Raw genomic sequence first — 14,559 nt, 5'->3', positions numbered from 1 at the left:
GATTAGATGTGTAGAGGACTGGAACCAGAATAACATAACAATCATCTTTTCCTAACAATGCAGTACGCGATACAATAAAAAACAAAACGACAACAAAAATAGTTGAGAGTCAACCTGATGGTATGCAGAGTAATAATAAAGCACCTATAAATATATAAATAGATATGAAACCTTGTCATCTCTCTATTGCAACGCTTTTACTGCGAAACAAATACACCCTGAACCAACTGAGCGTTACACCATTAATGTTAATGGGGAGCTCTCCTTTAAATGACCATTTGAAGCTGATGCCTAGCTGTTCATTCACTGGCCCCTCCCTACAAAATAAATTGAGGAAGAAAAAAAGCAAACTACTTTTTGTTGACATGCATCATTACCAGTTCCCAGTTTGCTTAGGTTAAGGAGGATATTATGATTTGGGTTAAAACAGACCCTTTCACAATGTTAATTGTGTTAAAAAGCCTTCCTGTAAGGTGCAAATTGCACTATTGACTTTGACACTGGGGTGTTAAAAGCATCTGCCTTCATTTTTTATTTATTTATTTATTTATTTTGTAAATAACTGATATAGATGGTGACGATGATTTTACATGATGGTTGTTGTCTTTAGATTTTCTTTTTCGTGCAGGTATAGATCCAGAAGCAGCAGGCCATGAGAATGCTCTTTTGTTCGCAGCCAATCATTCCATTTACTGGATCTGTCATTTATTTTTCATTTGATATCACAGTCCTCAGGAAGCCTTTAGTTAAATCAAATTGTGGATGTAAAATTGCATGAGTGGAAAGAAAAAAAAATCCTTCTTCTGTTTTCCTCTACAGGGTCAACAGGATTATCCAAGGCTGGAACACATTAGCTAGGTTTAGTGTCATTTAGTCTCCCCCACAACAACTCCTGCTTATTTTACCATGTTGTCGACAGAAAAGGTCTGTCTGTTTGGCTCCTGTTAAAATTTTAATAAACACAAATACTGAATGTGTCTGTGGTATTGATATAGTGTGAATACATAATAATCATAATAATAACTACAGCTCAAGTGGCCTGACAGTGTGGAGAGGACGGACACGAAGTGAAGAGATGGACAGAGCGTCAACATCATTCTGACATTTGGGCTGTGTTCAAGCATCGCTGAATGACACGAGACACACACGCTGTCCTGCACGCCTGTCGAGTGTTTCAGCAGTTACATACTTGGACGTGGATAACAGCCTAGTTCCTGATACAAGACACAGCAAGACTCTTCAGAGGACAAAAAGGCAATTATGAGAAGTTCAGGAGTATGGTTGTCAGGGAAATGTGGCGTGCATGTGTGCGTGCATGTGTGCGTGCCTGCTTTCGTGCGTGAGTGTGTGTGCGAGTGTGCAAGTGGTGAAAAGAGGCAGAATAAATACAGTAAGTAGAATAAAGGGGAAATGGAGGGAGTAGGGAAGAGGTGAAATGCTGTGACAGAGGGAATCAAATCAGACAGTTTAATCTGGAGATGAGACTAGTTAACATTTTTTCACTTGACGAGCTGCCACGTTGCATCATAGGAGAGGAGACTGCAGAGACAGGAAAACTGTCAGTGTCGGTCAGGATCAAATGCATTCATGTCTAAATAAGAAGCAACTAAATAACATAAGCTCTGAAGTTAATGAACCATTCTTCCTCCTGTTCTGTTGTCGTGGCCTGTTTATCTGTGTAAATGCAGTGTGTGTTTGCCATCACGTGCTGATTTCCATGCAGACTTTATACTTAACAAAGGCTACTAATTAGCATTGGGTGTATAATAAGGCACATCCAGGTTGCAGTGTTTGTAATGTCACTCTACACTTCAAAGTTAAAGTGCCTTTTTATGGAGGTGCTCACTTTATTTTGTCTACCACCTGTGAATAAGTCACTTTAATTGGACTTACAGCATTACTTCACACACTTCTCTGTGGTTAATTAAAGAAAACACTTTCTGTAAATGATTTTTTTTCTCTAAACAAATGCTGTTCAGAGTTTCTCTGAGTTCAACAAAGTCAATTTTTTTTCTTTTACAATGTTAGCAGGGACGCAATTTCAGATTGACTTTCTAAAATGAATCTGAACAAAAAAAATCACAATAACACAGCTTTAATGTTTAAGTGCCATAAATGTCAAAGCTACATCTGAACACAACCAAGGTCTACTGTGGATAATAATAATAAATAGGATAACCTGACAGCAATAAAAGTTTTACTGAAGTATGTTAAAACTTTAAATTATTTGAGGTGTGAAACCATTTTTCTGAAGGTGAAACTGGTTCACTTGCTCCGAGTCGACCACAGCCTTGAGCTGTACGAAGGGGGGGGGGGGGCCTCTGCACCAAGACAGCAAGTGACAGCGGCTGCGCCCTCAGGCACTCCCTAACAAAATGCGATACTGTATAATGATGCTGGTGCTGCATGCTGACGGCGATGCCTCAGTGCGCCCGGCGGCAGGCTGCTTTGCCTCCCTTTCAAACTGATGGAGTAGGTGTGTTGAACTGTGACGCAAGGAAAGGTCTCCCTCTCCTCTCAGTGACTGTGGCCAATAAACAAAACATATATATATATATAAAAAAACATGTCAAAGAAATTATGACATGCAGGCATCATGCAAAAAAATGGAGCAGCTTTAATGTTCCCCCTGGAAGATGGATGTCAGGTTGTAATCAAGACTAAACATTTGCATTTTATCTTAAAGCGACAGTCTTGCAAATGACCTACCAGTTAAATGCTAGGAAAAGCCTGTACTTATGTCAGCCTTATGTAATAACCTGACATATCCATGCAAACTCAAATGAAGATCTTTTATCTCCACCCACCATACATGTACCAGCAGGGTGCCTTGCATGGAAACTTTCATTTCTATTATAAAAACTGCTCAACACAACATGTTTTATTTTGGAATGATCATTTCCAGTGATAGTGAGTCCCGCAAGAAGTCCCCCGATTTGCATAAAGTATCCTATAGGTAATGCAAATACAGCAAAAGTGGTGCCCCATCTCTCAAAATGGACTGTAATGCAATGCAGGGCTCTATGCATAAGTGTAGAAAGAGGGTTTGCAGCGTCACACAGGTTTTTTTTTATCTGAGGTGCAACCAAACTACTTCACCGCTGCTAGGATGTCAAGTTCCTTCAAGTCAATTTATAGCATGTCTTTTAAAGTTAGTCAGCTGTAAAATGTTTAGTCAGCTTACTTTAACTCCCTTTTCTTAGAGAGCGGTGAAAACCAATTGAAGTGTGCCTATCTGCAAAAAAGAGACAAAGTCATTAGTTACAGCTGTCACAGAATGTGAGCGTATATGTGACTTTTAAATGTGTTAATGTGGGCTCTTTTAGCTGCCTTTCTCTTTTATGAAAGAATGTATTAAATGCTTTTTTACCATTGTTGTAACTAGCACACCTCAAAGCATCATTGAGCTAAACAAGTTTAGGCATGGCTTCACCCTTTACTATGGAAAAATCTTTGTAGAGCTTTTGGGAAACTGTCCAAGCAGGACAAGTCTGGAAGTAGAGATGCTGCATCTGAAGTGAATAATTAGCACAAGCTGTGAACAACAACCTCATTTTGTGATTATATTCTCTTCTCTGGCTATTTCAGCTTTATTAGACTTTTAGATTATTATTAGAGATTGTAGGGTTTTCATGTGTGTGTGCATGACAAAAGAATTTATATTTTCATTGATGGTGAAGTCTGCAAGTATACGAGGTATTGTACTATTCAGGTAATGTTTTAGAAACATAGACGTCAGTGTTTGGAAAGTTTTGCAAGCAGCTCATTTTTTGAATCAACTGTCCGTGGAGATACAGACACTCATATTTCCCTTTCAGTTGACTGTCAGTTTCTCCATGGGGATATCTAAAAGCCACTCACATGTCTCGATGTATCCCTCTTGATACAGCCAAGCTTTTAGAGTAAAAGGTACGTAAGCCTGAGGGATGCAGACCTCTGTGCCTATGGAAAATTTTAAGTGTAAGTATGAGTGCAGGAAAGCGTGTGTGTGTGTTGTGGTATAGTGGGGATGAATGGGTGTGTGGAAGTGGAGAGAGATCGATCTCCATTATTGATACGAATTGGATCAATAAGGGAGTTGGCCAGTTGACCAGTATCCTGAAAGGTGGAAATGACCATCTCTATATAAGATGTGCATGCTTGCAACACACACATCCATGCGCACACACGCAGACCTGCCTTCTGGTTATTGAAATGTCCATCCAATGGGAAAACTGGAGCATGTCAGAGATACATGAAGCTCAATACTGCAATGCCACAGTGCTAAAGTAGTGTGTAGGTGATCCCCCACCCCACCGCACCCCACACACACACACACACAAGCACATTGCCTGAACAAGTGGATGGCAACTGAGTATGAAAGAGTTGGAGAGAGAAGGGACGCCCCTCTCTTTTTGTTCAATGCCCCGGGGAAATTACACACTGACACCTCTTCTCTTGCTGTTCTTTCACCCACTTCCTCGGCTCTTTTCTTTCTTCTCTGTCTTTTTTCTCCCCTCTATTCAAGTCTCCATTCAGTAATGCTCTGTTACCACAATGGATGGACCACAAATTGAATGACACAGAATGAAAAAGCACACACACAAACCAATATCCTAAAAACATGTCATATTAACAGGAAAAAAGAGAATGAATAAAAGTGTACCATCTATCTATCTATCTATCTATCTATCTATCTATCTATCTATCTATCTATCTATCTATCTATCTATCTATCTATCTATCTATCTATCTATCTATCTATCTATCTATCTATCTATCCCTCCTGTTGCTATTACTCACGCTGCTGCCTATCTCCCTCCTCTGCACTCAAGTCCTTATCAAACTTGGCCTTGCTTGCGTTCAGCTACTGTGATGCCAGATGAAGAGAAAACTATCTACTCCTTTTGTAAAAGGAGCGTGGGCAGGCCACCCACCTCAGGTTTTAGATAGATTTCATACACTTGCTTATAAAACAGCAAAGAAATGTTCCAACTTGTATAGAAAAAATGTATCTGCAGTAAGTATGTGAGCAAGAAAAAACTCCCTGTTTGCAATCAGAACAACTTTAACTTGAAATGCAAATTCTGTGTATTATTAAGCGTCCTTAACATTTATGAGCTCTGCTGGTAGACGCCATGATAGAGATACAAGATATGTAATTTACTGCTATGCGACACTACATCTCTCAGCTGGTGATTCAAATGATGATTAATAATTGTCCAAAATCTTAAGTGGATACTCCCCACAGACTAAACAAATGATGGAGCTCATTATCAGCTCCTCATTTGCATTCTTCTGTCCACTTTAGAAAGATATAGCTTTATTTTGTACTTGGTGAAAGTGGAGCCAATCAATAACAAAGCTGTACTAGACAGCATCCTGCATATGTATGGGTAGAAATTTGAACCTAAATTTACATCAAATAAGTAGATTTATTAAAGTTTGGGTGGAGTATCACCCAAACCCAAAATAGGTGCAGAAGAAGACATACTCTGTAAACTCTCTGCCTACATGAGGTGAATGATGACTCATTAGTTGTTGCTTTCTTCTATTTTGCTCAAAGCTCTGAATGTGCCTGCAGCCAGACAAAGCCGAGTCACTATTTCACTTTCCCCACTGAAGTCTGGCAAGGCCATAGATGAATTAGCTTGAGATAGAGGTCATTTACTGTAAAACAGGCCGCACAATAGAGGAATAGATCATTTCTCCTTCGCATAGACGTTCCAATTAAACTAACACTTCACCGGACAAACACTGTTACCACTTTGGGTGCTTTTGTCTTGAGATCTCTTGTGTGGTCCTGTTTAAATGTAAACAAGCATTGCTTTGCTTCAGTATTTCTTCTGAGGGTTTTGAAGTAGCAGATTGTCATGTAGAGACAGTTTAATTTACACTGCACAGTTCTGCTTCACTTCTGTTTGCTTTAAAACAGTGTACTTGCTTTAACAAGGTACACATTTTTTTGTTAGTGTTGCTGCTTGCCCTCCAGGTTTTTGTAGTAATAACAAAATGTAACAGTGAAAAGCACTTCCATGTGATTTAAATTTTGTCATGCTCATTGTTCATTGTCAAGAATTATGCCTAATATATGTCCTTTTTTTCTTCAGGCCTTGCCTCTCATCCACACACATATTAGCCACAAGCAACTATGCAAGGTGCAGGAGCACCTCACCAACAACCAACAATGTTGTAATTAATGGACGATCCACTCTGCCCTCTGACTGTATAATTGTAACTGTTTAACATATGCAAGCATGTAAATGGAAACCACTTTAAAAGACACAATATGCGACAAGCAATAATAATAATAATAATAATACCAAAAATAACCCCACTGCAACATTGTGTGCTTTGTTTCAGGGTGTGTCTGCAGAACCTGTGAACCTCTTGTGTCCTCTTGTCCTGTTTTTTTATTATATAGCATTAACTCATCCAACTAACAGTGAATGTGTGGTGATCATTAACTATCTATCTGTGTGAGTGAGCAGGGGGCTTAGACAGCAAATATACAACCATACAGTGTGTTTACCTGCAGGTAGCAGTGTAGTGCATAGTGTAGGTATCAGCACGTAAACACACACACACACACACACACACACACACACCCACAAACACACAAGAGAGAGAGAGAAGAGCTTGTTCAATACCCCAGGGGGATCCACTTGAGATAAAATTCAGCAGCACTAAATAATACAGTCCATTTATCAAAGAAAAAACGCTAACCCTGACATACGCACATTCACACAAGCGCACACACACACGTATATACAGAACTCTCAGAGGGCTGTTGTGAAGTGAAGGTGCCCTTGTGTCGGTGGTCATTTATCAGAATATGTGATTCAAAGTGCCATGGCAGGCGAAGCCCAATGCTCCGGACTTGTGTAAATTTCTCCTCATGGCTTTGAACCTCACAGCACATAATGCAGCACTGCTGCGCTCCTGTAATGTAAAATATTTGCATTTGCATCATTCAGCCACTGCAAGTTCTGCAACAGGAGAAATGCCAACACAGTGGGGGTAAGGATCAAACAAACAAAAAGACCTATGTATGTTACAGGTTGTTTTTTTATTATTTGAAAGCTGTCAAACAATCAGCACAATGTTTTTGTTGAACTGGTCATTGCCTGAATATAAGACAAGACAAGTTTAAGCAGCAATGGCCTGGGCTAAAGAATTAAGCCAATGCAGAAAACATGCATTTCCTTAAATGGCCACTTGAGGCTCCTTGTTAAAATCAGGTACGCTTGGTGCACACCGGAGTATAATGTGTGTCCACCTTCCTCAGTTAATGCCAAGCCAAGCAGAATCCATCCATATGAAAGAACTGAAGCACTGAAGTGTGTTTCTCAGCTGAGGTAAAGCTGTCTTTGTTCGACCAATGCAGCGCTGTTCAGATCAAATACAGGAAATGAATTAAAGTCGGCAGGATACATTGAACAACTAACTTAACTAGTGCTGCGCACCTGATCAACGAACGAGACAATGTTGACTGCTGGCATCACAAAATAGCCGATCAATTGAAGCTGTCGGCTCACTGCAAATTCTCCGCTCTAGTCACTGCCCACGCTTGTCACACCTTACCCGTTATCACCAAGTCCCTCGAGGTTTGTAATCGAAGAACGGAGTTAGGATCTGTAGAACATTATGGATCCTGCTCCCAGTAGGCTAGTTTAATTCAAGCCACCATCGATCAATGCAATAAAACTGAGAGCAGAGGTGCATGCTTGCTGGATATTAACTGAATCACTGACAGTATTTGGAGCTATATACCAACACAATAATGTATATTAAACAGGTTTTACAAGGAACTGATGCAGATATGGGGTAACTTGTGCCACTTAGTAGAGCTCATGCAACACTGACTATTGTCACTGCTTTGGGGAACCTTCACAAGAAGCAGGGTTAAGGGTTGTGTAATGCAATGCTGTGGTTACCTGGAAGTGCAATCCATTTTTTCCTGTACCTGCCATTACACTAGTTGTGATACAGCCCAGAAGCACAGGTCAGTAGTGTTCTGCTGCCTTTGGAGAAAATTTCAATCAAAGTGTTGACTGTTCACCAACAATGTACCCCAGAGCTGCATGTACTTGACTGAATGTGCTGAATATCAAGCTCTGTGTTTGCTGCTTACTGCTGCATGTCAGGGTGCAGGTACATTCGCATTAAGAATAAAAGCAGAGTCGACAACAAGGAACACACACCGGGGGTTTGACAAGCTGAAATGACTCCAAGAGATCTAAAGGGGCAAAATTGTTGCCTTCTTGTCTCTCTTGTTATATAGTGTTAGTGGATGCTATGCTGTCATTTTTGTTTAAATGTGCACTCGTCATCATCCACAGTGTACACTTTTTAGAATTGCAGAATAAGATGGCTAAGAAAGGGTTTCAGCTCTATCTTCATCTACCAGTGTTTTCTAGTTCTTTATCCATGTTACCAGGGAAGTGGTTTTGAGGGTCTGCATGGTGTAAACTTCACCATAAAAATAATAATGGTGCTAGTATCCTCACCAAACGGCACACACTCCTAAACTGATTCTGACTGCTTGTATCTGTGATATCATTCTTTCTTCTGTCCCACCAGTACAGCTCCCTCTTCACCAAAACGTTCGCCAAAGGAATCTTTATTTTGAGCTGTGGCAAAGCTTAAAAGAAGAACATTTCAATAATGCTACATTACACTACTATTTAATAATGAAACCACAGACTCTCAGTTGCTACACCAGAAGCTCAAATGTCTTTCTGTTTTGCCCCCAAGCAATACAAAGGAGACCTACCTGCTGGCTGTCTATAGACCTAAAATAAATACACTGTCAAAAAGGAAAGGCATCTGCGATCTGTAATAATAACAGTATCTTTGCAGTGAGATCTGAATCACATCATGAAGACAGGCATGCACATGCGGGCAAGCAGCCACATGCTCAGTGCCACTAATGCAATAGTCATCATGTTTTTATTCCCATTGGAGAAGTCTCTCTTCATGTTCCTCCAGCAGTGAGGTCAGAGCACAGAGCCTCCCTCCTGTCCCCAAAGTGAAAATTACAACACTGCAGAGTGCAAACTTTAGTAGGCTAAACCCACTCCGTCCAGCAGAAACACTTTCATGTCGTTAAGGTCATGCTATCTGGGCCGCTACCGCATGGAGTTTCCAGACACACAAATCCTCCAAGACACACACACAGAAAGAATTCTTACATTTGTGTTTGCTTCTTTCACTAGAATCCCTGTTTTACCCATGTGGCAATTAAACGACAAAGTGACGAAGGTGACACATAACTGGGAGCTGGAAGAAAGTAAATCAACACACCTATCTCCAAGTATTGCTTCTGATTTGTTTAAACACTTGTTGAGACTCACACAGAGTCCAAACACACAGACGTATCTGCGAGGCTTTGGACGGCAGCACGGTATGTGTGAACATAAACAGAAAATACATTTGTATTGACACACACACAACCACACACAGAAGATTAGAGCTTGTGTAATACATGCACATGATCCACAGCAACACATATTTGCGTGGAGGTTTTTGTACCACTGGTCCTCTCTCTCTCTCTCTCTCTCTCTCTCTCACGCACACACACACACACACAGCCATGTATAAGCACCACCCCAAATCACTGACGAATTAATCCCCACATCTGTTCTGCTGGAGACTGAGAAGAGATTAACCTGCGGCTTTTACAGCCTCACTAGCTCACACACGTATGTTAAACACACACATTTTTCTCTTACATTGTACCAACCTAAAAATATTCAGCATCTTACCTCATCACTACCACATTCCGGCACACATAGAAAGATACAGATACAATAGAGATACAATCAAGCCTTAATGGGCACATTTTAGACTGATGACAGGCAAGAGGTTAGCACCCATATCTGCAATCAAAGCAATCAGATCTGCCACCTTGGTCCAGATTATCTGTTAATGTGAGGTGGTTACAGACCCAGTGTTAAACCTCTAAACTGCTGACAGTTACTAAATTCAAATACGTTTAATTTTCAGGCGCTTAAATCTGGATCCTTGTGATTATGACTAAACGCTGTGTCTGTGTTTCTGACACAGCCTGCAGACACATCCCTAAATGGTGCAGCCATGTTGCGTTGCTATGGCACAATCTGTCTTTCAAGGATGAATTCAACAACTGAGAGCGAGTCCTGCAGCTGATGACACTTGTAGCCTGTGAGTTAGCTAGCATAATACATTGGATGGTTAAAATCTCACCTTCACCTTTATATTGAAAAAACAGACAACCTGTGTTGACCACATCCTGTGAACTATGGTTTTATCCAGACTCATTTAGACTTCTGTCTCAGTGCCTACGGCTGCAAGCTGGAATAAAATGATATATTCATCATATTTAAAGTTCTGTCTAAACATAAAAATAAATTTGAAGACTTTTTTTCAAATATGAACTATAAAATTAACAACATTAACATTTAATTTACAACATATGTCTAATAGGATAAAATGATGGTTCGATCTCATTTCATTTCCAGGTCAAAGGTCAGCATCCTTTAACTCCAATTACAAACATGATATGGATCCAGACAGATCTGCAAACTAACATGACACAGACAGGATGGCTGGTTTCGCACTGCCATTAAAAACATTACAAAAAACTTTTGCACCACAGTATGCCTCCCCTAATGGGATCATGTTAGATCACATGAGGCAGTCATGCTCCCTCCAGCCCCATAATTAATTATGGGGCTAATATTCTTAACCATGTGATGTGCAGTTATCATCAAATCTTACCTCATGAGAAAGGTTTGAGATTAGAAAGAGGGACATCTGTGAGGTTTCTCCTTATGTGCAACCTGATTTCAAAATCCCCATGCATGTCAGGACTGCAACAAAATCCAAAGACATTAAGCCTTAACGTTCCAAGAAAATTCCTAAAAAGCATTGCCCGAACAAATCTCTTTAAGGTGGCCCTCGGTGGTGAGACGGTGTTATAGTAGTGACGCTTCAGCGTTGAGCCATTAAACCATTTAGCGCCACAAAGAGAGGAATGCAGCTGGACAAGACTTTCAGCAATGTAACCTGACTGCATTAGGGCTGACACAAAAGTGCATTAGCACATCAATAACAACACACACACAGGCCGGTTTGAACAAAAGTGTGAATAAATTAAACACATGATCATCATCAACACAGAAAAGGCAGCAAATATAGAAGAGAATTTTAAAGTTTCAGAAAGAGATGATAAATCTAGTGGGACAGGGCAAAAACACACACCCACTGCAATATGTATGCACTAGATTAATATGTAAGTATTTCTCTGCTTACTGCTTTCTTTTATGAATGTCAATGTGTGTGTGTGATTGTTTATTCATATGTGCCTGTATCTCCTTGCGCATATGTGTATGTCTAGGTAATTGGATCTCAGCGCAACATGTCGACGCTGGCAGTCAATCAAACTTTTTTTTTTTATATTTTACTGCCAATATCAAATCCCCACTGCTATATACATCACATCTGCTTACACACACACACACACACACACTTAGACAGCTTCATTGCATATGTGAAAATATAAGACAGCAATTTTAATTATTTTTTATGTTCTGGTGTGAAGTGGAATAACAGTGACCACATTAAAAATGCAGGACATTTTTTTAAACAAAAATAAACTAAAGGTTTACTGATCCTTGGGCTACAAAATAAGAGTCAATTAAAAAAAGTAACCCAAAATACACACACACAAGCATGGAATGTCTGGAAAACATTCTGTGTTACACAAACACTCATCTACCATTGAAAAAAATCACTGTCTTTAATTTCCTGTTATTAATTCGTCACTGTTTTATCTTTCCGTCTATTATCTGTGCCATCATACACACACACACAAAGAACCCCAGGGAAGTAATAAGTCTCTCACCAACTCAATAAACAGAGACAAAGACAGAAAGCTGACGCGACTGGAGTCAAAACTTACCTCATACATACAAAAGTTCATAGGCAAGAACAAGCATTGAGGACAGAGATCAGAGGAGGACAGAGGAATATGTGTGTGTCTATGTGTGCGAGGAATGATATTACAAGATTTCATATGTGGAAAACTGGGGGAGTAAAAACATGGAACATGTATCCTGTTATCAACCTGTTGTTACACACTGGAAGAGGATGGCAACATCACTGAAAGGAAGGGAAGGAGCAGGGCAGAGGGCAGAGGGCATCAAGCATATAGCATCCTGTTTTTCAGACCATGTAGTACAAGAGAGAAGAGGAGAGGAGAACAGAGGAGGGGAGAGAAGAAGAGAAAGAATTTCCTACCTGGAGTTGTTCAGACAACGTGGTGGACTGTCTGGCACTCAGGACTGGAGCTGAACTCTCCTCAGGACGCAGAAACACTTGCTGACCACGTCTGCAGGCATCAAAAATCAACAGTCAGTCAGGACCTCCATGTGTGTGTGTGTTATCCACTCCGCACACATGAAATCAGCTGTTGATAAGCTGCTGGAAAAAAGAGCTTTTTCATTCACGCACAAACACACACAACAAATCTCCCAGAAGTGAGGAGTGCAGGAATTTAAAGGTGTGTGTGTGAGGGAATGTAGGGATAAAGGTGAGTGTGTGTGTTTGTGTGTGTGTGTGTGTGAAGTCCTTACAGGTCCTTTCCTTTTTTCCTCTCAAGCGCAGTCATGTCATCTCCACCTGTCGTACGCAGAGAGAGCACTGAAGTCACACTAACATTCACACACACAGCGACACACCGATGCACACACTCGCGCTGGCAGGCTGAGACACACACTGGTGCGATAGCTCCACGCGCAGCAACACATAGAGCCGAGAGTGAACACAGTCCCTCCTCCTCTCTCCTCTCTCCTCTCTCCTCCCACCACACTCTCTCTCTCTCTCTCTCTCTCCTCTGGGTCTTACTGCCTCTCTCAACCCTCCCCTTGTTTCACCTCCCCAAACCCTGTCGGTATGTTGCTACACCAGCAGGAAGAGAGTATAGGCTTACTATAACTCTTTGTTGAATTAAATATGTTTTGAAAGCTATAGGCATTGTGCTAAAAACTGCTTGGACAAAGTGTGGAAGGTAAAAATGCAGTTCACTGTTGTGGTTTGCACCCCATCATATCATTTATTGTTGATGTTCCAATCTCCAACTTCAGTGGTTCACATGATCATCTGCCTGGGTCTTTGTGTTGTTAATAATACTAATTAATAATAATATATGTGGAGCAGCTAGGAAGGCACAAGGCAAAATTAAAAACACACATTTTTCTGTATAAAAGAGAAAACCAAATGCACACTCCCTAGACTTTGAGGGAAGAAGTGTGAGATGAAGATCTGCTGCATGTGGACCCAAATATAGTCTAATAATAGGAACACACATACATCTGCAAGTGAGAGTATGATTGCAGCCTTAATATGAACCAGGCAGATAAGAAAATGTCTTCATGAATCCAAAGGTCCATTTATTATCTGTCAGGGAGCTTTCAATCATATAACATTCATAAGGGCTATACAATTATATACAGGAAATATATACGAGGTTCTAGATGTAGATAATTGGAAGAAAGAACAAAAAAAAGTCATTTTTGGTTGAAAGTATATACACAACATATTTTAAAAAAAAACCAGGACAGCAAGCAAATTAGCCTTTAAATGCTCTGCTGTTCTATTCACCACAGTAAGTGAGGTCTTCTTATTGGCATAAATACCCCAGTTTGTCTCAGAGGAATAGAAAATATGCAATTAATTCCACATAAAACAGAGTAAACCCCAGGAAAATAAATCCTGAAAGTCAAACACTTAATGATCCCTAATTTCTCCATTTAACCAGCTCAGCAGTCACAACACCACACGTCTCTTCACCAGCACAGGTCTGTACATTTAATAAGCCGGCAGATTTATCATATCAGCTTCAAACCGCTGCAGGGAGAGTCCTGTGTGACACTGACAGCTGATTCTCAGAGGTGACATTGCCAATGACAGGACATTTAGCATGGGGCTGTACAACAGGTTGAATGGAACTGTCTAATGTAGTCAATCAATGTGACAGCAACCCTCAGAGTCATTTACTAAAACACACCTGCCAGCAGCTATGCACACTTATCATGCTAATTCCTGTCATTTTACATAGAAGGTGTCTTTCTTAGACAGATGTAGAGTCAGCTCTTTGTTACTGACTAATGCTTTCTGTGAAGAGATTTGTTTTCATTTCTTAAAAGGAATACTGATTGAACAATGAGTTGAAGCTACTGCAAACAGTGTGGGACTAATACAAATGAAATACGCTTGCTTCAGTTCAAATAGTGAGAATGGGCCTGACTGAGAGAAGATAATGTTAATTGTTTGGAAAAATAATCAAAATTTTGTTCTGTTGCGACTTGCTCGCTGGAGGCTGAAATTGCCTGGATCTTTGAGAAATGAATAGAAAACTAACAAAAGAACTTTAGGCACTCAAAATCACATTGATCAAGGATTTAATTAAGAATTCTTAACCTAGTGCTGCAGTGCCACACACTGTATATTCGGAATGCTTGCTGTAATTTACACATTTTAAACCCTGATATGTCTGCCCTGAGCAAACAGACTGCTTTTACGCATGAAATAGGAGAA

General features: G+C 40.3%; 1 protein-coding gene across 2 annotated transcripts in view; it reads right to left on the bottom strand.

The window, feature by feature from the left end:
- pde2a (phosphodiesterase 2A) overlaps positions 1–14,559 on the bottom strand; it is a 124,642-nt gene that overhangs the window by 70,967 nt on the left and 39,116 nt on the right. Inside the window, exons 1-2 of one of the 2 annotated variants that reach the window (XM_028419473.1) lie at positions 12,597–12,742; positions 12,262–12,352 (exon numbers count right to left, since the gene is read on the bottom strand). In XM_028419473.1, the coding sequence (XP_028275274.1) occupies positions 12,262–12,352; positions 12,597–12,631 (126 nt within the window). In that variant the 5' untranslated portion in view covers positions 12,632–12,742. Of the gene's footprint in view, positions 1–12,261; positions 12,353–12,596; positions 12,743–14,559 lie in introns of those variants that run through there. The other variant, XM_028419472.1, reaches the window with a different exon arrangement.

This window comes from Parambassis ranga, chromosome 13 (genome assembly GCF_900634625.1).
Source record: "Parambassis ranga chromosome 13, fParRan2.1, whole genome shotgun sequence".
Lineage (NCBI taxonomy): Eukaryota > Metazoa > Chordata > Actinopteri > Ambassidae > Parambassis > Parambassis ranga.
This window is presented reverse-complemented; position numbering and strand designations above follow the sequence as displayed.